Raw genomic sequence first — 25,958 nt, forward strand, 5'->3', positions numbered from 1 at the left:
GAGTCCTTAAAACGCTCCAGTGCACTGTCGGCCATATTGCCAAACAGGCAAGTGCCATCAAAGGGGATATCCATGAACGAGCTTTCAACATCTGGCGAGAACACGGTAGATCTCAGCCAGGCATGATGACGAAGCGCCACAGTCGCAGAGATCAATCTACCCAGCGAGTCTGCGGTGTCCAACCCACACTGAATGGCGAACTTAGTCGCATCCTTACCCTCAGCAACAGCTTGGGACAGCACAGCTTGGGTCTCCTCAGGACACCTGTGCAACTGTATCCCACACCGCGTGGGAATAGCGGCCCAATAGGCATGCAGTGTTCACCGACCGCAGCCCCAAGCTGGCTGAAGAGAACAACCGCTTACCAAACTGCTCCAGCTTCTTAGAGTCCTTGTCCGTCTGAGCCATGGGAAAGGCACTCTGCGACTGCGAGGCTTGGATGGCCAGGCTCTCAGGCGTAGGATGAGTGGTCAGAAAAGCGGGGTCAGCATACGCTGGGCGGTGACGCCTGGCAACATTCTTATCCACAGGGGCCGCTGAGGCCGGCCACCACCAAGTGCCCAACAAGACGACAGTGAGGGCGTCATTAAATGGTATCAGGGGCTCCAACGAAGTGGACGCCGTCTGGAGCACTTCAGTGAGGAGATTAGTTTTGAGGGCCACCGTAGGGAGATCAAGGTTGAGGACCTCAGCAGCCCGACGGAGCACCATTGTGTAAGAGGCGCCCTCTTCCATGGTAGGCGGGGGAGAGGCAAACTCCGGGTCGGAGGAGACGTCGAGGTCGCCGGCATCCTCCAAGTCGTCCACCCAGTCCTGCTCGGAGTCACACTGACGGGCAAGAGGGTCCTCGGACCCCTCCCAGTCCTCCACCTCCGCCGCATGGGAAACAGACCGCGGCAGCAGAGCCAGAGAAGGAACAAACGGCCCCGGGAACGATGCCGGCCGGGGCCGAGCCGGTGCCGCGTCCCAATGCGGATCCTAGGTATGAACAAATGGTCCTGGAACCTGGACAACGGCGGGACAAATGGCAACCACTGCGGCGGCGGAGCTGAGGGTGGTGCTGGGGCCGGAGTCAACGGCGCAGGATCCTGTGGCGCCGAAGCTGGATCAGCCGGGGCGCAACAGGATCCGGACACGGGACCGCAGGGCCCGAAGGCGCACCGAGGGGAGCCCGAGGTCTAAAGAGGCGGTCCATGGTAGCAAGAAACTCTTGCACCTGTGCGGGAGTCACCGACGGACCCGGGTAAGGTGGGTAGGCCGCGGGACTCTCCGAAGGAGCCGCAGGGGCAGAACCCCTGTCCCCCTCGTCCACATCCTGGGACCGACGGGGGGACGGCAGAGAGCGAACACGCTTCTTTGACTTCTTTTTGTGTCATCTCTTACCCGAATCTGAGGGTGAAGAATTCCGGCGCCGCTCTCTCAAGGCCTTCGGGGCCATGGCCCGACAGGACCGGGAGTCATGGTCGGTCTCCAAGCAGTAGAGGCAGACATCGTGGGGGTCCGCCACTGACATATTGCGCCGGCAGGCCTCACAAGACTTAAATCCAGGTATCCCTACATGCACCAAGGAAACCAAAATTGTACAGGAGACTAAGTCTCAAAAAGGTTAGTCAAAAAGTGACTAAGGTACGTGCTCTAACCGGATCTGCGCTTTCTGGCGCTGAAAAGAAAGAACTGACATCAGCGCGCATGGGTGGCGCCTAAGTAGTCTCCGTGATGCCCTCTCGGCGCTTACGACGCCAGCGACGGACGCGGAGCCGCACGACCACCACCTACTGACGCGCAGGGATACTGCTAGCAAAACTTCCTGGATCCAGTCTGACGCCTGGGAATATTCTAAGGTAAGGAATCTATCACTAACGTGTCTCTTTGAGATGCCAGCATACAAGGAACCCCCCTCGACTGGATCCGCTTGTTCCTCACTAGCAGAACCAAAGGATCAAACTGCCACCTTTTCTCTCTGAAACCACCGAAAATCATCTGCGGAGTGCCCTAAGGAACATCTCTCAGCCCAACCCTCTTCAACGTATAACCAAGCCTCTTCAACGTATACATGGCCCCCCTCGCCGCCATCGTCAGACAGCACGGCCTCAGCATAGTATCCTACGCCGACGACATCCAGCCTCCCTCACCAAAGACCCCACCACCACCAGACTCAACTTCCAGGAAGGAATGCAGAACGTCGCATCGTGGATGAGCAACAGCTGCCTGAAGCTCAACTCAGAGAAAACATAAGTCCTCCTTCTCGGAACCACCCCATCAGCATGGAACGACACCTGGTAGCCCACCGCCTTTGGCAGTCCCCTGACCCCCACAGACCACGCCAGAAACTCGGCATCGTACTCGACTCCTCCCTCTCCATGAACTGACAGGTCAACGCCGTCGCCTCCAGCTGCTACAACACCCCCATAAGATGTTCAAATGGACCCCCCCATACAAGTAAGACAGTCACCCACGCACTCATAACGGGCAGACTAGACTACAGAAATGCCCTCTTCGCCGGCATGGACAAGTCTCTACTCCTCAAGCTCCAAGCAATACAGAACACTGTCGCGAGACTCGTCCTCAGCATCCCCCGACACTATTACATTAGCCAACCCCTTTGGGATCGCCACTGGCTCCCCATCGAGAAGAGTCACCTTCAAGGTGCTCACCCATGCCTACAAATGCATCCACAACACTGTGCCCCAATACCTCAATGATAGAATCACCTTCCACGTACCCAAAAAAAGCCTCCGATCCGCCAACCTCTCCCTCGCTGAGACCCCATGCACCCACACAGCCAAAGCAGGGGGAAGAGTCTTCTCCTGCATCGCAGCCGAGACCTGGAACGAGCTCCCGATCTACATCAGACGCGCCACATTCCTGAACACCTTCAGAAAGGCGCTCAATACCTGGCTCTGCGGCTGAACACAATTGCGGACCCCCCTCGACCCCCCAGAACCTTAAGACCCTCACGGGTAAGGGGCACGCTAACAATCTCCCTGATTGATTGATTGATGATCGTATACAGGGGTTATGGTATGACTTAAGTAGTGGCAGTTCAAAGAAAGATGAATCCACAGGTACGAGCAAACACCTTTAAGGCACCTATGCAGCTCCCTGACCAAAGATGCTCAGGAGTACAATGGAGGATAATGAATAATCTTTCAGATCTGCTCTTTTTTATGGGAATATTTTAAGACAAGCAGAAATACGCAGAATCTTTTAGATTATTGTGCATCTCAGCCACAAAAAAAAAGCACATTACACAGAACATAAACCATCAAGCAAGAGAGCATTCATTAAAGATGTATTTTGAGATTTAGAACATTTTTGTCATGTTTTAATGTCAAAACACAGTAGATAATACCAATTTTTGTTAGATTACCTCTTCTTCAGAGTCTGACAACACTTTCTTCTTCATGCTGTTGTACAATGGAATTACATCATAGCATGTTTGGTCCCTGAAATACAAAGAAAACCTTGCCACTTACTTTGCCTCTTCTGTTGCTCAATTGCTATTAATTAGGTAATGTGTAGAAGAATCCTTATCATACATTTCAAGATTCAATAAATATACTTATTCAAGAAAATTATCTATCTGCTACTGTTATCCAAACTTCTAGTCTGAGTCTTTGTGTACAATATTTGGAAATCATGCTAATTTATGGACGCTGATATAAATCGAATATGCTACTTACCAGTATGCATCTGTTCTTGGCATGTAGGGCGGCTGACATTCATATCTGTGCATAGATCGCCGCCTAGTGTTGGGTCCGGATGATTGCACATTGTTGTCCTGGAAGAGTCTTCGAAGTATCACGAGATAGGTGGCTCCTCCCCTGGACTACAGTGGGCATGGGCATCCTCTCCATCCTCAGATTGTTTTTCGCCATTGTGGCAGTGACGGAGTAGATACAGTAAGTGATGACCATGCTATACAGTAATTCTGAGTGCTGCAGCTGCTACAGGCGCCGGGGAGGAGGGTGGGCGATATGAATGTCAGCAGCCCTACATGCCAAGAACAGATGCATACTGGTAAGTAGCATATTCGGTTCGAGGCATGTGGGCTGCTGAATTCATATCTGTGCATAGAATATATAGCAGTCCCTCGATTAGCGGCGGCTGCCCGTGCCAGCTGCAGCAGTCTGAAAAAGAGTCTTGAGAACAGCCTGTCCTACAGCTGCCTGCTGTTTTGAGTGTACATCTACACAGTAGTGTTTGGTAAATGTATGTATAGTGGACCATGTGGCTGCTCTACATATTGCTACTAACGGAATGTTTCCCAGGAAAGCCATGGATGCCCCTAACTTTCGTGTTGAGTGGGCTCTCGGAGGAATAGTTAACGTGCGTTTAGCTTTTTCATAACAAATTTGAATACATTTAACAATCCATCTGGCTATCCCTGCTTTGTAAATGGCGTTGCCCTTATGTTGTGGAGAAAAGGCAACGAATAGTTGTTTTGTTTTCCTAAAATCCTTGGTCCTGTCTATATAGTACATGAGGGCTCTCTTTACGTCTAGTGTATGGAGCATTCTCTCTGCGACAGTTTCCGGATTTTGAAAGAAAACAGGCAGTTCAATAGTTTGATTCATGTGGAACTGTGATATTACTTTAGGCATGAAGGTGGGGTTGGTACGTAGTACAACTCTGTTCGCATGAACCTGTATGAATGGCTCTTGAATGGTTAGTGCCTGGAGTTCACGAACTCGTCTAAGCGAAGTGATTGCCACCAGGAAGGCTACTTTCCAGGTGAGGAATTGAATCTCACATGAACGTAGAGGTTGAAAAGGTGGACCCATCAATCTGGTGAGGACCACATTTAGGTTCCACACTGGCGCCGGTGGGTGCCAAGGAGGAATTAGTCGTTTAAGTCCCTCCAAGAATGCTTTGATGGCAGGCACTCTGAATAATGAGAGGTGTTGCCTGTTTTGAAGATAGGCTGCTATTGCGGTGAGATGTATGCGTATGGAACTGTATGCTAGACTGCATTGGTATAAGTGTAGCAGGTAACAGATGATATTCTGAGTAGATGCATCTAGCGGGTTGATGTCATTGTGTTGACAGTAGATGACAAACCTTTTCCATTTCGCCGCATAGCAAGCTCTGGTGGTGGGTCTCCTGGCCTCTTTGATGATGTTCATACATTCTGGAGGCAGGTTTAAGTATCCAAACTCTAAGACTTCAGGAGCCAGATCGCCAGTGCTCTTGTTGCGGATCTGGGTGCTGAATTGCGCCATGGTTCTGCGTTAAAAGTTTGGGCGTTAGTCGCAGCGTTTGATTTGGCACCACGGAAAGTTCTAGAAACGTGGTGTACCATGGTTGGCGTGCACACGTTGGAGCAACCAGGATGAGCGTCATTGAGTGTTGCCTCAGTTTGCGTGCCACTAGCGGAATTAATGGCGCTAGGGGAAAAGCGTACGCAAATCTGCCCGACCAGTTCATCCATATCGCATTGCCCTGCGACTGTGGATGTGGGAACCTGGCGGCAAAGCTTTGGCATTTTGCGTTTTCCTTTGTGGCGAATAGGTCTATTTCTGGATGACCCCACTTTCGGAAGAACGGTTGGAGTACTGATGGATGTAGCTCCCACTCGTGCATTTGGTGGCTGTGTCTGCTGAGCAGATCTGCCATCTGGTTGTCCTTGGCCGGGGGGTGTTCCGCCATGAGGAACATGTTCCTTTGAATGGCCCACTTCCACATGCTCTGAGCCAGATGAGACAACTGCGGAGAGTGTGTTCCTCCCTGCTTCTGAATGTAGTACATGGCAGTCATGTTGTCCGTCCGGATCAACACGACTTTGTTGCACAAGTGTACTTTGAACGCCTTCATGGCTAGGAAGATTGCCATCAGTTCCAGAATGTTGATGTGCATCTTTTTCTGCTGTGTCGTCCATAGTCCCTGCACTCTATAATTGAGTACATGAGCTCCCCATCCCTGGAGAGACGCGTCCGCCATCAGTATTATTTGTGGAACAGGCTCTTGGAACGGTCGGCCCTTGCAAAGGTTTTGTGGATTCCACCAATGCAGAGAGTTGTATGGCCGACCGCTCACCAACACTAGGTCTTTTAACTGTCCTTGAGCCTGATTCCATTGACGTGCTAAGCACTCTTGAAGCGGGCGCATATGTAGTCTCGCGTGCGGGACTATGAAGATGCAGGAGGCCATCATGCCTATCAACTGCATGAACACTCGCGCTGGAAGGGAGTGTTGAGGTCTGAACTTTTTTATTAGCAACTGTATGCTGTTGATTCTCACTAAGGTTGGCTGAGCTGTGGCTGCCAGAGTGTCTATGGTCGCGCCTAGGTACTGTTGTACGTGGGCTGGTTGAAGGTGTGATTTGGGATAATTTAGTGAGAATCCCAGACTGTGAAGAAGGTGAATGGTGTGGGACATGTGGCTGGCGCATTGCTGGGCTGACTTTGCCTGAACAAGCCAGTCGTCCAGGTAAGGGAAGACGTGAATATGTTGTCTTCGTGAGCAGCCACTGTCGCTAGGCACTTGGTAAATACCCTTGGAGCTGTTGTTACTCCGAAAGGGAGTACCTTGAACTGATAATGTTGATTTTGAATAGTGAACCTGAGATATTTTCTGTGGGATGGGTGTATGGGAACGTGGAAATACGCATCCTTTAAATCTAGTGTTGCTAGGAAGTCTCCCTGACTGAGTAACGGCAGAACCTGCTGGGGGGTGATCATATGAAAATGTTCCGACAGAATGTACATGTTGAGAGGTCTTAGGTCCAGTATAGGCCTGAGAGAGCCGTCTTTTTTGGGGATTAAGAAGTACAGAGAGTACACCCCTAAACCGTGCTGTTGGATAGGCACGGGCTCTATGGCTCCTTTTTGCAGCATACTCAGTACTTCCTGCTGCAATAATGTCAAGTGCTCTGCAGACATAGGACGTTGTCTTGGTGGTATGTTGGGTGGAATGGATGTTAATTCTAGACAATAACCGTACTGGACAATGTCTAAGACCCACCTGTCTGTGGTGATGGAACCCCAGACTGGCAGGAACTGTTGTAATCTCCCCCCGACCGGTGTTATGTGGACGGGGGGCAGTGACAAGATGTCACTGTTTGTTATTGGCAGAGGATATGGTATTGTTGTTTCCTTTGCCTCTGCCCTTGATGCTGGAGCCACTGTATCCACCCCTATTGTTTTTATTATAAGAACTTTGGGACCCTCCTTTATTGTACTGCTGCTGGGAGCCCTGACCTCTAGCTGCTCCGGAATTTCTGGGGCGACGAAAGGAGCCACTACGAAACTGCTGGGATTGTAGAGCCCCCATAGATTTAGCAGTCTCAGTGTCTTTTTTAATCTTTTCGAGTGTGGTGTCAACTTCAGGGCCAAATATGAAGTCTGGGTTGACTGGCTGATGCAAGATATTTGTTTGAATGTCTGGTTTAAAGCCAGATATTCTTAACCATGCATGTCTTCGTAACATCACACTAGTGTTGACGGCCCTGGCTGCTGTGTCTGCTGCATCTAGTGCGCATTTGATGGACGCATTGGTAACGAGTTTCCCCTCTCTAATGAGGAGCTCCGCCCCCTCCTTGTACTCATCTGGTAGGTGTTGTATTAGGGGTTCCAGGGTATCGTAGTGGGACCTGTTGTACCTGGCTAGAAGTGCCTGGGTGTTGGCAATGCGCCAGATGTTTGATGCTTGAGCTGCCACCCGTTTCCCAGAGTTTTCGAACACCTTGGACTCTTTGTCCGGAGGAGGAGCATCACCAGTAGTTTGAGAGTTCGCTCTTTTGCGGGCGTTAGAAACAACCAGGGAGTCCAATGGCAATTGACCCTTAATGTACGTAGGGTCTCCTGGGGCTGGTCTATACTTTTTCTCAATCCTGGGGTTTAACACTCGTGTTCTTGTTGGCTCCTTAAAGATGTCCTTAGCATGTTTAAGAACGCCTTTTAGCATCCGTAGTGTCTTAACCGTTGTTTCTGATGTGGAGAACGTGTCCACTAAGAAATCCTCTTCAACAGAGTCTGAATGAAGTTCAACCCCGTGATTGGCAGCCGCCCGTTCAATGAGGGCGTTAAAAGCAGCAGTGTCCTCAGCAGGGGATGGTTTTATATTGTAGATAGGGGTGTCAGGAGCATTGTGGATGTCACCTGGGTCATGTGGGTCTTCCCAGGATTGATTCTGGTCCTGTGGTTCATCCTGGTCATGATGTAGAGGATAAGTGGTATCTTCATAATAGGTGTCACCTGCATCCGTCTCCGAAGGTGTTGGAGAAAAATCAAGTGTGTGGTGAGTATAAGTTTGATAAGGTTCCACAGGCAGTGGAGTGGAGCCGGAATCCATTTACTTCTTGAGCGGGATTTTATAGGACTCTAGAGTGTTCACCGGGACAATTTTTCTCTTCCGAAACACCAGTTTACCGGTGTCGAGGTCGATGACCCGCTCCTGTGAGTCGTCGACAGGTGGATCTGCAGGTGCAGGTTTTGCGGGTGCGAAGCCCTTCCGGAGTGCGAACATTTGAGGTGTCCCCGACGGCGGCAATACAAAAGTGATCGGCGCCGGCGTCGATGTAGCCTTTGCGACCGTCTTCGGCTCGTGGCCCCGTTTCGGGTCGGGTGTATCCCGTTCCCTGATGCGCATCAGGAACTCAGACACCTGCTTCACCAGGGATGGCGATGGTGCACTGGAACCGACGTGCTCTTCGGGGACCGGCTTGGAGGCCGTCCCAGGTCCCTTTCCCGACTTAGGCTTTTCGATTTGAACTTTCGGGTCGACGCCCTGTGTAGTGGGGATCCTCGCACCATCGGCACCCTTTGCAGTCGATTCACGATCGGTCATCTGGGCTGTAGGCGTTCGCGCCCCAACTTTGGTTGTTGAAGGCATCTGCGGCTTCGGGGGACTGAGAGCCTTCTTGTGTTTCTCGGTGCCGAAAACCCGGTGTATTTCCTCGGCACCGACAGTGTCTTTAGGCTGTTCGGTTCCGATGTCCTTCTTTTGTGTTTGCGGATGTGAAGGGTTGGATGCCTTCGATCCGACGAGGACGAGTTGCACTTTTTGTTTCGGTTTCACCTGTGCAGCTTTCAGTTTCGATTTTGAGGGATCGACTCGAGAGGTTTTACAAACTTCCGGCTCATTGGAAATGTTCGAAGCCGAGCCCGGAGGCGGGGCTGTAGAACGCAGTGACTGGTCTTGGGTGAGGCCCGCAGGCGACCCCGCGACCCGAGCCATATGGACATTCTGTCCCTGGGCCTCCGTATCGACGGATTGGCCTAGCTCCTCGCCTGAGCTATCTTCTTCGGCCCCAAGGGCCCGATTGTCGTCTCCTACCTCGTCGACGACTTCTTCGTCCTGGATTATCCCCTCGTCTTCGGCTTCATAGTTGGAGTCAGGTTCCGAAGCAGAATCAGATTCCACTTCCTCGACGCTCTCGACATCTTCGTCCTCGGTCCCGAATATGTTTACTGGGGTAGGCGCCGATTTGCTGGCCTCCAAGCGAGCTGCACGTCGATTCCGAAGTGTCTTCTTTGACCGGAATCGGGCGCAGGCCATACACTTGGCTTCATCGTGATCCGGTGACAAACATTTGTTACACACCGGGTGGACGTCGATGTGGGGATATTAGGCGTGACATAGAGGACATCTCTTGAAGGGAGTCCTCGATTCCATGTTCGATCGTCGATTGAAGTTCGGTCCGAACTCAATCCGATGAGGTGAAAGAAGAAAGTTATCGATACCGAACGATACAGACGAAGTCTAAATATAGTTTTCCTAACTTGAACTAAGATAAGCACATCCGAACCCAATGGCGGAATAAACAATCTGAGGATGGAGAGGATGCCCATGCGCACTGTAGTCCAGGGGAGGAGCCACCTATCTCGTGATACTTCGAAGACTCTTCCAGGACAACAATGTGCAATCATCCGGACCCAACACTAGGCGGTGATCTATGCACAGATATGAATTCAGCAGCCCACATGCCTCGAACCTACAAACTGCCCCAAAAAGGCAGTAATAAATGGGGACATCAGTTCTGCCTCATTTTTGCACAACTCTTGGGGCCAGGACAGATATAAGGTAGTACAAATAAATATACTACTGTTTGCCCGAAGATACCAAAGAAAATATACCTTAAACAAGAGGCAATGCAGAAGATTTACAACGACTCTGCAAGAAAATGTGTATCCATGACAATTTTCAAAAACAAGTCTCTTCCTATTTTAGAAGATGCTCCTTCCCTCAGTTGCCTTTTCATGAATCACTTCCAAAGCATTATCACATAACGAGGTGGGACTGGGGTAGTTAGTCATGCACCAAAACATTCTTCACAACATACTCGAATTGCAACTCCTATCTCACATCCACATAAAGAGATAATGCCTACTCAAGATTTGAATTGAAAACAAAGTTGACACTTGGCAGATGTTAAGGAAGGAAAGCCTTTAAATGGCATCCATTTCTCTAGACCAATGAACTCTCAAACTATCAAGGACAAGACAAAAAACTAGTCATCGACTCTGAAAGGCTAAGTCCTCTGTAAACAGAAACTAGAACTTGAGAGCTTGAGGTTCCATCCTAAGTATGCAAAAGAAACAATTGATGGACGGAATGCTGGACAATTCAACCATTAACCCCCCCAGTCACAAGAATCTGGGTTTAATCCATCATTCTTTTGCTCACCACACCACCCCAGTTTAGACCCAGCCATATGCAAATCAGTCTTGACCCTGTTCCTTATGGGAACAGTCCAGCCCGGACTGCCAAGCCAGGTCCTCCTTGGACCGGAAACAAGCATCCTGGGACCGGTTTCAGGGCATCACCCTTCATCAGCCAGGCTATCTTGAATCCAGTGGTGTCGTGAGCACGGGACCCGCATCTGGACATACCCTTCCCACTTAGGGTGACATATGCAAAAGAAACAATTGATGGACAGAATGCTGGACAATGCATACTAAGTAACCATGCCTCAGAAAAGTAAAGATGAGATGGAATCAATAAGGCAGGAAGCAAACCTATATGGAAATGATGGAACTCTGGCAGCAGTGTTGCTAGATATCAAGGCTTAACATTTAAAAGAGCTCGATCTTGATTAAAAAAAGTAGGGCAGAAAGCATAAAGAGCATACTATTAGTTTACCTTCCTGGCAGAAGTAATAGCTACAAGAAGAACAAGTTACTTACCCTCGGAAATGCCATCTCTGGTAAAGACTATCTAGCCACAGATGCCTCACCTTAGAATTATCCCCATGAGTCAGACTGGACCCATACATTTTCAAGCAGGCCCCCTGCATGCCAGTGGGTGGCGTTGTGCAGCTCTGCCTCAGCCGCACCAGAAGTGACATACATGGTACCTACAGAGGCGCCCCCTCGGCGCGCTGACATTAGCTCATTTTCACGACTTTCCACACCAGGAGGGAGGAGCCATGATGAACACTGATCAATGGAGTGAGTTGCTATGGCCCTTTGTAAGGAGAAGCCCTCATTCATTAATCAGATCATAGAGAGGGGAGGATGGGTAAGGAATCTGGGATAGAGTATCTGCCAGATAAGGTGTTACCGAAGGTAAGTAACCTGTTCATCAAATAGAGACTTCTAGCCGTAAATTCCTTATCTTATAACAGATACCCAAGCACTGCCTCTTTGGATGCGGGTCTGCAAACCCACCTTAGACCAGACCTCAAGGACCGAACGGATGAATTTGACTGTCCAGGCAGCAGTGCTTGTTGAACGTGTGCAGAGAAGCCCACATTGCAGCCTGACAGATGTGTAGAACTGGAACTCCGCAAGCTAATGCAGTGGTCGCAGCTTTGGTTTTGGTAGAATGACCATGCAAGCCCTCAAGGCCGTTGCTTTTTGGCTATTGTGCAGCAGAATCCATCAGGAGATGGTTTGTTTCTGCACAGCCTTCTTTTTGGTGGCCCCAACCTACACTACGAAGAGTTAGTCATCCACCCAGAATTCTTTTCTGTGGTCAAGGTAAAATGACAACGCTCTTTTTGGACCCAGAGGGCTGAGTCCTTAGAAGGATAATGGATGTCAAAAAAGGTAGGCATGGTGATCGTCTGTCCTACGTGGAAAGGGGCGACTACCTTAGGGAGTAAGGAGGGGCGTATACAGGGAACTAGTTTTTCAGGAGAAAAAGTAGTTTAAGGTGGGTTCATCAAGAAAGCCTGCAAATTGCTGCCCATCCCAGCCAATGTAATCTCCACCAGAAAGGCAGGCTTGATGGTTAATAACCGAAGAGGGCAGTTGTGTAACGGCTCAAAGGGCAAGCACATCAGGAAGGTGAGGTTCAAGTCCCACTGGGGGATGATGAATGGCAGGGGGGTTGGGGAGGGGGCGGAGACATGTGTTGCCAACCTTTGGAGAATCTCATCACAACCGGTGATTTAAATAAAGGTTGGTCTGGCAACCACAACAATGTAGAAATGGCTGAAAGATAGCCCTTTACTAACTAACTAACTAACCCTGCCGGGCCAATAAAAGAACACATAATAGGAACCAAGAAAGAGGAGCAGATAAGGGATAAATGCTTTTTGTTATTCACCATGTCAAAATGTGTCCATCAGCAGGCGTATACAGATTTGGTAGAAGACGCCTAGCTGTCAGAATATCAAAGACTTCGAGAGGAAAGTTTAAATCTGTCAACTGTCACCGCTGAATCTCCACTCATGAATGCAGAGAGTATGTAGGTTCAGGTGCAAAGCCCTTCCCTGTTGCTACAACAGAAGATTCTACGAAGAGGCAGCTTGACCAGAGGACCGATGCTCATGCTCACCAGCTCGGTATACAAGACTCTCTGTGCCCAATCCAGAGGCAAAAGAAGGATGTGGGCCCGGTTGTTCCTGATTTTCTTGAGACCTCTGGTCAGGAGAGGTACTAGCTGAAAGACAGACTAGTGGCCAGAGCTCCACTCAAGACAAAGTGTCTATGAGCGTGAGCTGCTTTGGAAACTACAGCACGCAGAACTGCTTACATTGCACATTCTTGGCAGTGGCGAACAGATCTATCAAAGGCTCTCCCCATTCTTCGAAGAGGCCTTGCACCACCTCCAAATGGAGACGCCATTCGTGTTTTACTAGGCATCGATGACTCAGTTCATCCGCCATTGCATTCGGAGAGTCGCCCAGGTTTTCCAGCCATGTCCAAAGATACAGGACCTCTTGAAAAAGGGTGGAAAACCCACCCCGCCCTGCTTGTTGCAGTACCACATGGCGGTGGTGTTGGCTGTGAAAACCTGCACTATCTTTCCCTTGATGGAGGGTAGAAAGATGTTACACTGTTTTTGACTAGTCTGACTGGGATTCTGCTAATCAGGACCCCAGTCTATCTGCTTTCTCCCTAAACATGTTATGCCACGTACTTAGGTACACTCCAGAATGGATACTGGGGTACCCTTGTCAGTCCCTAGTATATATTACACATATAAACACAGCATAGGTACCCCAGAGGCCTCCCATGGGCTGAAGCAGGTATTATGCCACCCTTGAGAGGCCATACAAAATGGAAATACAGGCCTGACATAGCTGCCTGTGTAAGATGGTGCATGCATCTGTTACCCCGCTAGCAGGCCTTGACAATCCTGAAGGCAGGGTGCTGAGTTTTACGTGAGAGGGTGCGCCTGCATGAGCAGAGCACCCCTGCAGCCTTCGGAGACCATTCTCCCGGGTTGTCAGTGATGCAGTCAGACATATAAGTAGAAGTGCATTATATGCTTGCGCAAAATGCTATCTCGAAAACGGCTGTAAAAAACATGTTGTGTTTGGTATCAAACACCTTGGAATCATACCTCCACACTGGTAACCAATGTGGGAGGTATGATCCCACCCTTCTGAAGTGAGCTTCGTGAGGTCCCTAGTCTTCCCGGTACCAGCCTTCTCGAGCCGGACAGCACAACATGGTTGCTGCCCACCAGAGACTCATTTCTGCCCTCCTGCTGCTGAGCAAAGCTCGAGCAGGGGAAGCAAGGACAATAGGCAACCTGTCACAGGAAGGTGCGACCACCTCCCAGACAGGATTTAGTGTATTGGAGCTGGGTGGGTGCACTTCCAAAGTGCCTGAAAGTGTGCACGAGGGGCACACTTGGTGTCCCTGTGCATAGTCCGTTGGCTCCTGCTCTGGCGCGAAACTGGACAAAGAACAGGGGAGTATCCTCCCCACTGTCCTGACCCTCCCCTGGGAGGGTCCCCTGAATCTGTCCAACCCTCTCCCGTGGGTACTTAAGGGCTTACCTGGCTGTAGGAACCTAGATTCGACGTCGACAAGATTCTGAACGAGAAACCACTGACCTTCGCCCATCTGGACACTCTGGACTTTGCTGGACTTCGACTGGGCCCAACTTCGTCTTCCTCTCCGTTCAAAGCATCGTCTGTGCCCGTGCACCATACAGGCTCTGTGCAGGACCTGTGGAGCATCAAGGACAACTGAAGTTTATCCCTTGGGGTGAAGGAGTTACTCCCCAGCATTCGCAGGCACCTTAACGCAACTGACCGGTTTGCTGATCCTGAGCTCCTGCAGACTATAAAGGTTCCAACAACTCAGGAGGTGGGTTCCTACGTTCCTTGAGGTTGAGCTGCCCTCTCACCAAGTCTGAAACCAGTCCCCCTCGTGGGGACCACCTAACCCGTACCCCTGTGCACCGCGTACTTTTGCAAGTACATATGCTTGTTAGCATTTCCCGAATAAGTGCACTGGGCTACAAACAGCCCCAACCTCTGGGCACATTTCCAACAAAGAAATTGGAAATCTCTACACGAAGAATAAATACTTGTGTGCTTTACGGTAAGCGCGGTACAACCGATTCTAAAGGTGGAGGGTCACTCTTTTCTCACGGAACTATTACTATCTTTTCTCACAAACTAGACACGGTTTGAGAGAGGCACAGCAAGATATGCACCCACAGGGCACACTGCTTCTTGCTATTACAACCAATTGTTCACTAGGGGCCCTTGCTCTAGTACCATTAAAGGTCTCTTTAAAGTACACTATTGGACCAAGATGTTTAACTCTGCACATAATTACACAGTTCTCTGCTTAGATGCTATCACTATATCGCTCAGAATGATAATTTGTCAACTCTAAAGAGCATGTGCCTTCTGCATAATTATCCGGATACAATATCGCGCTATGTGACATTTTTAAATGTTTCTTATATCCACATACGGAACAATACCTACCGCACTGGACATGACAATTTTGTATGTATATACACACACATATATATATATATATTCACTGAAAAAACCATAGGTTTCACACACGGTATAGTTAGGAATTAGCATTTAAAAAACCTTGCAAATTCACTTAAAAAAACCATAGGTTTCACACAAGTTATAGTTAGCTGTACATTTCACTCGTAAAAAACCAATGAAATTCCACGTTATAGTTAGATCAGGTAACTATAACTCGCGCGCCCGCAATCCACTGCTCATGACGTCACATATTACATCACTCATGACATGGTCAGTGGCATCACTCATGAGATCACTGATGACATCATCCTTTTGATAGAGTGGCGGTCGCGCAAGTTATAGTTACCTGATCTAACTATAACGTGGAATTTCATTGGTTTTTTACGAGTGAAATGTACAGCTAACTATAACTTGTGTGAAACCTATGGTTTTTTAAGTGAATTTGCAAGGTTTTTTAAATGCTAATTCCTAACTATAACGTGTGTGAAACCTATGGTTTTTTCAGTGAATTTGTACGGTTTTTTAAATGCTAAGTTATGTATTTATTTTAAATTTTTGCGCGCGCGGTGCGCTTTGCGCACCGTACGCGCGCTGTGGCCACTCGGTGCGCTTCGCGCACCGAGTGCCCACTTTGCGCATTGCGTACCGTGCATGCCTCGCCATTTGTTACAAAATATCAATTGTTTTTTTCTCCCTTGGGGGTCCTTAGATTTATATATTAAATGTGATTGTTAATTCTTTTTTTTTTTTTCTTTTTTTTTACCGTACGCCCGGTAAGCTTATCGTACGCGCACTCCGCGATTTTTTTTTTTTAAATTATTAAATTTATTTTTCATACTTTTTGGTTCTTCGTGAACCCCCTGACGAACGCTAGGGGGTCTGCAACTCTCTTCGTTGCCCCCTTTTCATGTTATCAACCTTTGTTTTTTAGTGCGAGAGACAGAAAATGGCGGCCGATACTTTCTGATTTCGACCGATTCGAATGTTTACAGTCATGTAACCACCAATCAGAATTGAGCTCGCGCACGGCACCGTACGCGTACGGTAAGCTTACCGTAAGCGCACGGAGCGCGCTTACAGATATATATATTGATTTAAATGCTATTTTCTCAGGACCTACTGAACAGATTTACACCAGACCTGCAAAAGGCACATCCCTGACCTGAGGACTACCTCTCTGCCCAATTTCAAGTAATTCTGTTCAGCCGTTCGGGCTGTAGCTCGGACTAAAGGTCCTATGGGAAAATGCATGGGGAAAACGCGTTTTGGGACCCCCCTTTTTTCTCAGCCCCCGCATGACGAATCCCCCCCGAGACTTTCAGGGTAGGAGCGGAGCGTAGCGCCCCATTAGTTTTGAAAAATTCGCGAGGATTCGTCAACCGGCGCCAAAGTTATTCCAAATAGAATGTTGCGGATTTCCTATGGAAACACGGTCCTAACTATAACTATCTACTGGCGACCGCCAGTAGATAATATATCTTTATTCTGTGCAAAGTTACCAATGTTTAAACATGCTTTACTGTCAATCTAATTATGATTTGTTGTACTGTCTTTTCCTTCTCCTTTCGTTTCCTTCCCCTTTTCCTATTATTCCCCTCCCAACAGACTACCTTCCTCATTCGCTCTTCTTTTTTCTCTTTTACCTTCCACCCTTTCTTCTTTTACCCCCTTGCCCCCTCCCCCTTTACTAACCCCTAACCCCGCCCAACCCCCCACACCCGTGCTCTTCGCTTCCCACCCATCCTTTTTTCTTCTCATTTTTTCTTTCATTCATTCTCCCTTTCCCTTCCCACTTCATCCTGGTATCTACCTGAATTTTATGTACCACTCTTAACACTGATGGTGAAATTACTACTCTGTACTTCTAAAAATGTAAAATATGGTTTATAATGTTTTTTATGATATTTTTTGTACTTTGGTATCTTTATATTCTTGAATATAATTTCTGCTCATATGCAGCTGTGTAATTCACAATGGTTTCGACTTATGATGTGAGCCATAATCATATCCTTTGGATAATTGTCAATACTGTATTGTCTGTATATTTTTTGCATATTTGTGATGAGCAGCCCTGAGGAAGCCCCAGGCTGATACAGCCAATGTGAAGGGGGAAAACACCTGTTGGCTGCAACATGATTGTGTCCCATTTGGGACTTATCATTTATTTTTGCTTTGAAAGACTCAGAATCTAAAAAAGAGTTAAGCACAATACTATAAGTATTGAATAAATAAACTGAATTATTTCCACATACTTTGCGACTTTTCTCTACTTGCCCTGGCATCTCTCGAAGTCTTGCAAAAAGTAATGGGGAAGGGGCCGCCCTTTGCCAAGGACAAGTAACCTTCACCAAATATGCTCTATTGAATGCAAGCATGCCAAAGATCTGGATCGGTTTCCCCTCTTGTTCTCTATACACCAAAGAACTTCGGCCTCCTCACACTGAGTGCTCTGTGAGCTGTTGCTTTGTAAATCTGCCCAGGTACCCTCACGACTCCTGTGCTTCCGGCCTGTGGGTCTTCTTGAGGGTCAATACTGCTTTTCTTGGTCTCCCCTGGTTGCTCCAGGCCTGGCCTGACTCCCGTTGCTGTGGTGAGTTCCCTGGTCCCTGCTGGGCCAGACCATAACCTTCCTTGACCTTCTCCGTGGGTTGCCGCTGCCATGGCTTGTTGGTGCTCCCGCCGGACACCGACCCCTCAGCACTTGACATCCTTCGTGAGACTGCTCTTATCCGGCTCCTGGTCGTCCTCGACGTCTCCTGGTCCCTGCAGCTGTAGAGTCAAGGTCTCCTTCATCGTACCCGACATCGGTGGGCATTCGTCTACAGAGTTCCTGGTCACTCCTGAGGGACCCAGACTCTGTCCTTTCTGCTTTCAGGTTCCTTCCATCAAGAATCCACCTGTAGGTTCCACCGGACACTTTTCTTCTTTCCAGCAGTGGCATTTCTATGGAGTCTCCCATTGAGATCCCCAACTGTTTCCGACACCACTTCAGCCCTATGCACCGGGCTTCCCTGGGATAGGTAACTCTGGTACTTCGGTATCGACGGGTGGGGTGGCTCTCCAACCTTCTATGATCCAAAGGGTTTCCTCGTAATCCACTGGGAAGGGTCCTTAAACTTTAAAACTGCAACCGCTAATCTCCCATTGAATTGTACGTAGCACACGGTCGTGTTCTCACACTACACCCGTCCTCAGTGGGGTTCCTACTTACTCACCATGGGTGGTTCCTTGGGGTCCCAACGATTCTACAACCTCTACACACTGTTTTGACTCGAGTCGTGGTTCTTATACCACTATTTTAGTGTATGGTTTGGAATCACTTGAATACTGTGTATTAGTGCTGCTTATGATTGTTTCTGTGCTACAGTATCGTGTGCTTTGTGCTCATCGGTTTGTAGTAGATGCTGTAAGGTATTTAGAGTGCGGTATAATAATAAACACATATTTGTAAAACTACTGTGTAGATCTCCTTTCATTTAACCAAGACAATACGGTTGCAATCTGGTAAAACAGGCGGCTTAACGTACGAGCTACTTATCTTCGGTAATGATGTATCTGGTAGAGACGTTGTCTAGCATAAGATTCCTTAACTGAATATCCCCAGGCGTCAGACTGGATCCGGAAACTTCTTTGCAGCAGCACCTCTGCGCGCTGGGGGACGGCGCCACACGACCCTGCTCCGACATCGACCACGTACATGATGTCAGCAAGGTCATATAAGTCCCTCCCGGTGCGCTGAAATCAGTTTTCTTCGGAGAAGCTTTTCCGCGGCACAACTCGGAGCCACCAACAAAACTGTGAAAGTATGGGAACAGTATGCGAAGGATGGAAAATCCGCAAAACAAATAAGGCGTATGGTGCAAAACACCATCATAAAAGACAGTATCAGACACTGTCTACATATAAATGAAAAAGCAAAAGTGGAACAAAGCTGTGAGAAAGAACACAGCGAAGCCTAGACCCTTCCCAAAGTACGAGCAACAAGGGAAGAATATCTCAACAGACAAAAATAGACTTATTACCATGTAGAACCGTGCCGTCCAACAAGGACGGAGCACAGAAAGAACAGCAATTTACTTCAAGAAGGTATGATAAGACTGGCACTTCCCTTATAATAAAGGAAGTGTGAAACAGAGCTTGAGAGATCTTCAAAGAAGACGACTATATAGGAGACAAGAGCCCCTAGTCAAAGGAGAAGGCGGGAGGGAGGGAAGACAGCAGAAGAAGAAGAAGAATCTCCTGATGTCAGTGAATGAAAAGGCACCATCTACAGGAAAAATCCCCTTGGAGGGAGTCAGCCGCATATGGTAATTTCGAAAGGGGCACAACTATGTGAGCACCCTTGAAAGAAAATGAATGGCAACTGAAAGTAGGCAAGAGGAGAAGCCCACCTGGCAAGGTTCTCGCAGAACGGAGAGGATGGGTGGGCGTTAAGGAATCTGCAGCTAGACAACGTCTCTACCAGATACATCGTTACCAAAGGTAAGAAACTCTTACATCTGATAGAGACATCTAGCAGCAGATTCCTTGTCCTAGGACAGACGGGAACAAGAAACACGCCAAGTGCACACCCAGGCACCAAAGGGGGGACAGGAGCAAACAGTAACAATCTGAAGCACGCTGATGCCGGCCACCACTGAAACATGCACAGAGCAGACATCCACAGAGATAACAAGGTGGCGTAGCTAAAATAGGCATAGGACTGCCCAATCAGGCAGCTTGAAGACTAAGGTGAGAACTAACTCACGAAATACAGATATGCAGGGTGCAGACCCAAGGACGACTGACATCAGAAGAACTGTCCCGCAGGCACAGCCGACATAGTATAGGGTGATACCTAATGAAATGGGCACATGCAAAGGAAGTGGCAGCAGAGGCACCAGAGTACCAAGAGGCGTATAAATGTAGGAAAGAGTCTCAGAATTCTAGACCACATCCTCCGACTGGGAGTAAAAATTAACCCTCGTCCAGAAAGAGAGATATCGTTCAGTATCTGAACACCAAGAAGGGAGCAGTGTAAAGCCGGGGAGCCACCCCAGGTAGTGGGATGCAAAAGGGACCCTATTGCTGAAGATGCAGGAAAAGCAACAAAGTGCACCTAAGTGTACTGAAAGACACCCTATCACGTAGACCAAGGGCAATCCCGAGTGCAGCCCTGAAAATCTCCCTGACCCATGGAGACATAGGACTAGACCTCGAAGTCAGTAGCGAAGAGAGGTGGAGATGTAGGAAGAAGAGTACGAGAGAGTGTGAGTGAGTGTGTGTATATATCTATCAATCTGCCTATCTATGTATATATCTATCTATATCAAAGAAGGGTAAATGAGCCACGACCATGCAACATGGATGTTATAGGAGCACACCTAGTCCATTAATGGCAGGTGGTAGCTGCATTTTAAGCATGAAAAACACCATGAAAATCTCTCAAGAATGAGGCATATAAGCAAGACGACCCATGACGTATAGAAGATAGAGCCATGTCACAACATCGAACACCGCACAACTTCAAGATAAGAGCACCAGGGGACGCATAGAGCCCAAAGGATCTCTAGGCCCACATAAAATAAAGCAGAGCTATATAATAGCATACAAGTACCCCACTTGGAGTATGGACACCCCAAACATTGGGGAACACCTCTTAGGGCAAACCACAGTCAGAGGGCCAGACACAACAATCTGTGGAACACTGCCACAGTAGGCTTTCTGCCAGCTCAAAACGCATAAGGCATCGAAAGGATGCTAAATGAAGGGGTAACCACCCCAGAACATGCAAAAACAAGACCTGGGAAATATAGGCTTAAGGAAGCCCGCAAGGAGGCGCTGAACATCCGATTCGGCGTGGGCATCAAACAATAGAACCCTATCAAATGGTAGATAAACAAGTCGCTCCCGGATATTCTCCGGGAAGACGCTAGCCCGCAACCAAGCTTGGCGCCGAAAAGGCAACCGAACCAGCCATAGCTCGGCCTAAGGAATCGGCAGTATCCAATGCCGAGCAGATTGTGAATTCAGCAAGGTCACGGCCATCCCGCAGAAGAGGAAGGCAGTCAACACGAGCGCCTTCAGAGGTGGCCGAAAGAAGAGACTCTGCAGAATCCCACAGGGCTGAGGTAGCCCGAGAAAAGACACACACTGTATTCAGTGAACGAAGGGCAGCACCAGTGGAGGCGAAGATGTTACGACCCCACGACTCAAGCCATCTGGACACACGGGAGGTAGGAAGCATTAACTGAGGCAAGGAAGGGAAGGCAGTTTGCAAAACAAACCCCTGCACGTCTGGGTGAACAAATAAGCAAACTGGAGCATGTGGAGCAGGACGGTGGCGGTGCAAGACAGAACGAGCCACCGGAACATCGGAAGCTGGCCGAGCCTAGGTGCCCAAAAGGCCGTCACAAAGAGAAGCTTCAAAGGGCAGAAGCGGCTCCACATTACCCAACCCATGGTGAAGGACATCAAGCAGAGGGTCCACAGGCAAGGGGCCGGAAGGGGGCTGCATGTTTAGAACACGAGTGGCCAAGGAGACTACTCTAAGAAACACCGCAATGGCGTTGGTAGCCCTCCGAGGAGGGGACAGCAACTCAACTGTAGGTGAGGGCTGTAAACTAAGTCTTCCAAGACACTGAGGGTGCGACCAATGCCCAAAGGAAGGGAGCCCCATTGACAAATGGGGGTCCTGATGGGGCTCCTGAGGAGGCGGGAATCCTGCCGGGTCCACAAATTCCGAGGGGAGTACAGGCAAGGACAGATCCGGCATCGCCAGACATGAAGGCGACGCCAAACTCTCTCCAGAAGCTTCCAGAAAAGAGTCAACAACCCGGCATCGATACAGCGCCAAAACTACTTCGGTTGGCGCCGACCCTGCCTCTTCCGGCGCTGACTCGGCTCCATCCGGCGCTGAGTCGGCCCCATCAGGCGCCGATTCCAAGTCCACCACGACAAGCTCCACTTCCGAAGAAGGGGATGGTGCCGGAGCCGGGAAGGCAAGCCTCCGGCACCGCCTCAGCATCAACCACAACAGGCTGCGATTCCGAAGTAAGAAGTGGAGTCGGAGCCGGTGTGGCGACTTTACAGCGCTGGAACAGCGCCGACCCCGGTCGAGGTGTGCTCGAAGCAAAGCAACCAACTGCGACGCCACAGGGAGCCCCACGGGACTATGCGTCACGGCAAGGGTGCTATGGGTTATAGAGGGGGACCCAGCCGGGCCGCAGCCTGACGACACCATATCTCCTTAGTTCCTGGAGGGCAAGGGCTTATTTGGTGCTGGGGGCGAACCCACCGGCGAGTCCGTCAGTAGCAGAGGCCCCGAGGACACCCCAGGGACAGTAGAGGACCCAAGGGAGGCCTGCAGAGCCAAGGCATAGGCCTCCATTTGGGTCTGAGTCGCCCCCATGCCCGGATAGGGTGGATAGGGGAGGGGCGACTCCCTGGGGCTCCGGGAACTAGTGCCCCCAACAACAGACGGAAGTGATGTCGAGGACCTCGGCGACATGCGCCGCAACTCACCCATAAGGGGCGAATGACGTATCTGGGCCCCAGAGGGCGACCGATGCCGCAACTGGAAACCAGAGGGGCCTCCCGGCGATGAGGACGAGACGACTCCGACCGGGACAAGCGAGCCGAAAAGAGCTTCATCCGGCGCTCCCGCCGGGACTTCAGCTAGAGGTGTTGGCAGGTGTCGCAATCCGTCGAGTCGTGGTGTTTGCCCAAACACCACATACAGATAAGATGTGGGTTAGTTGCGGACATTTGCAGCAAACAGGAGGTACACGTTTTAAAGCCCGAAGGCATCACACACTGTTCCAGACGCGAAGCATCAGAAGGGGCCTGAAAACAGCCCAGAGGAACCGCTTTGCACGGGAGGTGAGCTCCCATCCTTCCACAGAAACATCTGTTGTCATTACCATCTCCCGTTTTGCTGAGAGGAAGGGCAGACCTTGAGAGAAATTGTCCCTGATCCCCCACCAGGACATTGTCGCGGCCATCTCAGGAGTGATTGAAACGATGTCGTTGAAGGAGCCTCAAGATTGCGGATATTCGAGCTGCTCCTGGAGATCGAATCTCAGCAACCTGGAGCCCCCCAGTACATAGGATCCTACATCCAACACTGGAATTGGTGTTGGGGTAGGATTCCAACATGTTTGATACCAAACATGACCAGTTACAGTGCAGCCAATATAAAGTTAGACATCTCGTAATTGACTTGATGTCCACTATATGTATAAAATGGCTGACCGCACTTCCTAAGTCTGGAGAATCGACTCCGGGGTTTGTAGGGGGTGTCCTGCTCATGCTGGGCATCCTCACATTTCTAACCAAGCAACCTGCTTTCAGGATTTCAAGGCCTACCTTAGGGGCGACATATAGGTTTTGAGTTCAGTGACCTCAGATATAAGGAATAACGTATATCTTTAACGAGTGGTGCCAGCACCTGCTCACATAGGCTACAATGGCAGGCCTATAGTCACAGTTTGAGTGGTCTCTCATAGGTGACACAATACATGCTGCAGCCCATGGGAGACCCATGGTGTACCTCTGCCCTGGGTACCTTAGAACCATATACTACGGACTTAGAAGGGTACACCAATAGCCAATTAGGAAGGTAGCAAAGTACTTACGACAGTCCAATTTAGGGAGAGAACACAGTGACTGTGGTCCTGATTAGCAGGATCCTAGTCTGACTAATTAGAGAACAGAATGACACCCGCAAAAACTGGGGTAACCATGAAAGCAGATACTACTTTCCTAGAGGAACCCAGACTTCCCCCAGCTAGATAGCTCTGCGTTTACTCAATGGCAAGATGCCTACTGCAAGAGGTTGGGTGACTTCTTTGATGTGGGCTGCCTTATGGACTTTACTCAGATTCAGTCTGCTTACGGTCTCCCATCCACGTGCATCGACAGAATAGCCCCATCCGCCAATGGGTTTCACAACCTTTGAACCACTCCCATGCCTGTAGACCCCTCACGCACTTCGAAAAATGACTCCTTACTTCCTCCTCAGATAAACAACTTCTCTCTGGAATATGCATATTCTTCAATGCACCACAGACACCATCAAAAACACCTGCACTGCGACAGTGGGAGAAAGAATGCACACACACATTTACCACTTAAGAATGGTGCGACTTTCTACAGCGAGCCCACAATTCTGCCTGCAGTACCTGCAGCAAAGAAATGTTTCTTAAAATCGCATATTATTGGTATTTTACTCTGGCCAGGGTCGTCTAGTGGAAAGTGGGCAGAGACCGTACATGTTGGGGGCGCTGCAGACAGACTGGCACCCTTATACACATTCTTTGGTATTGCCCCCAAAATAAGCTCCTTTTGAACAAAGATGTTAGCAGCAATGGACAAAATGATTGACACTGACCACCTCAGATTCCCTAGCTACATCCTTGCTCGGACTTCTGAACCCCATGACATACCCTTTGAAATCTACACAGGGGCAAGCCATTACATAAGCGCTCACGCTGTCAAAAAATGTTACTTTCTCGCTGGGGCTCAGGTCCAATCCTTACGAGACTGGACTGGCTGCATAAACTGGGGGGGATTACTGGGAATGGACAAAATTGACAGCAGTAGTGATCAATAAGCTATCGCAGTTTGACAAGCTATGAGGGCCATGCATACAGTGCCTTTCATATGAATTTAGAGAACTGACTTGCCCGACGTACCTGCATGTCCTCCAACTGACACACCCTGACCTCACACTTCCCTCAACCAGCATATGGCATGTTGTCCTCAGGCTCTCTTACACCGCCTGTAGGAAAGTAGGACCTGCTTTCATGGTTACCCACAATTTTTGCCTGGTGTTATGCTGTTTCTGACTTGTCTGACTGGGATCCTGCTAATCAGGATCCCAATCTCTATGCTTTCTCCCCTAAATTGGTTATGGTAAGTACTTCGGTACATCCCAGATTGGATACTGATGTACCCTTATAAGTCCCTGTTATATGGTACTGAGGTACCCAGGGCATAGTTACACCAGGGATCCCCCCATTGGCTGAAGCATGTAACATGCCACCCATCGGAGACCACTCAAACTGTAACCACAGGCCTGCCATTGCAGCCTGTGGAAGCTGGTTTGCACCACTCACAACAGATATAGGTTCGCTATATCTGAGGTCACTACACTTAAAAACTATAAGTCACCCCTGCAGTAGGCTTTTCAATCCTGAAGGCAGGGTGCTCGGTTTTAACTGTACGGGTGCCCCTGCATGAGCGGGGCACCCCTATAACCTCCCATTCTCCCGGGTAATAGGTGAGTTAGCCATATAACATATAGAGGGGCCATGCGTCATTACGCGATGACCATCTCTAAACTGGCAGTAACAAACCCTGTCATGTTTGGTATCAAACATGTTGGAATCATACCCCCACACAGTAAACAGTGTGGGAGTTATGATTCCATGTACTGTAAAGCTCCTCCTGGAGGCGCTCAGTGCTCCCTGTACCAGTCTTCCAGAACCAGATAGCAAGCTAGGGCTGCTGTCGACCAGAGACATGTTTCGGCCATCCAGCTGCTGAGCCAAGATCGAGCAGGGAAAGGCAGAACAAAAGATATCCTGTCACAGGTAAGTGTGGCCACATCCCAGACAGGATTGTGTTATTAGGGCAGGGTGGGAGCGCTTGCCAGCGCCACTAAATCTGCTTGAGGGGCACATTTGGTGTTCTCCCTGCATAGTCCAGTTCAAACAGCTCAGGGAGCCGTTGGCTCCCACTCTCGCGTGAAACTGGACAAAGGCCATGAGAGTATCCTCCCCACAGTCCAGCCTCTCCTCTGGAAGGGAACTCTTTCCTTAGGGTACTTAAGGGCTTACCT

At 49.3% G+C, this 25,958-nt stretch overlaps 1 protein-coding gene across 4 annotated transcripts in view; it reads right to left on the minus strand.

Moving 5' to 3' along the window:
* PHIP (PHIP subunit of CUL4-Ring ligase complex) overlaps positions 1–25,958 on the minus strand; it is a 1,862,070-nt gene that overhangs the window by 493,495 nt on the left and 1,342,617 nt on the right. For all 4 annotated transcript variants that reach the window (XM_085610989.1, XM_085610988.1, XM_085610991.1 and 1 more), the window contains exon 33: positions 3,371–3,446. In XM_085610989.1, coding sequence (XP_085467115.1) covers positions 3,371–3,446 — 76 coding nt within the window. The remainder of the gene's footprint in view (positions 1–3,370; positions 3,447–25,958) is intronic.

This window comes from Triturus cristatus, chromosome 6 (assembly GCF_964204655.1).
Source record: "Triturus cristatus chromosome 6, aTriCri1.1, whole genome shotgun sequence".
NCBI lineage: Eukaryota > Metazoa > Chordata > Amphibia > Caudata > Salamandridae > Triturus > Triturus cristatus.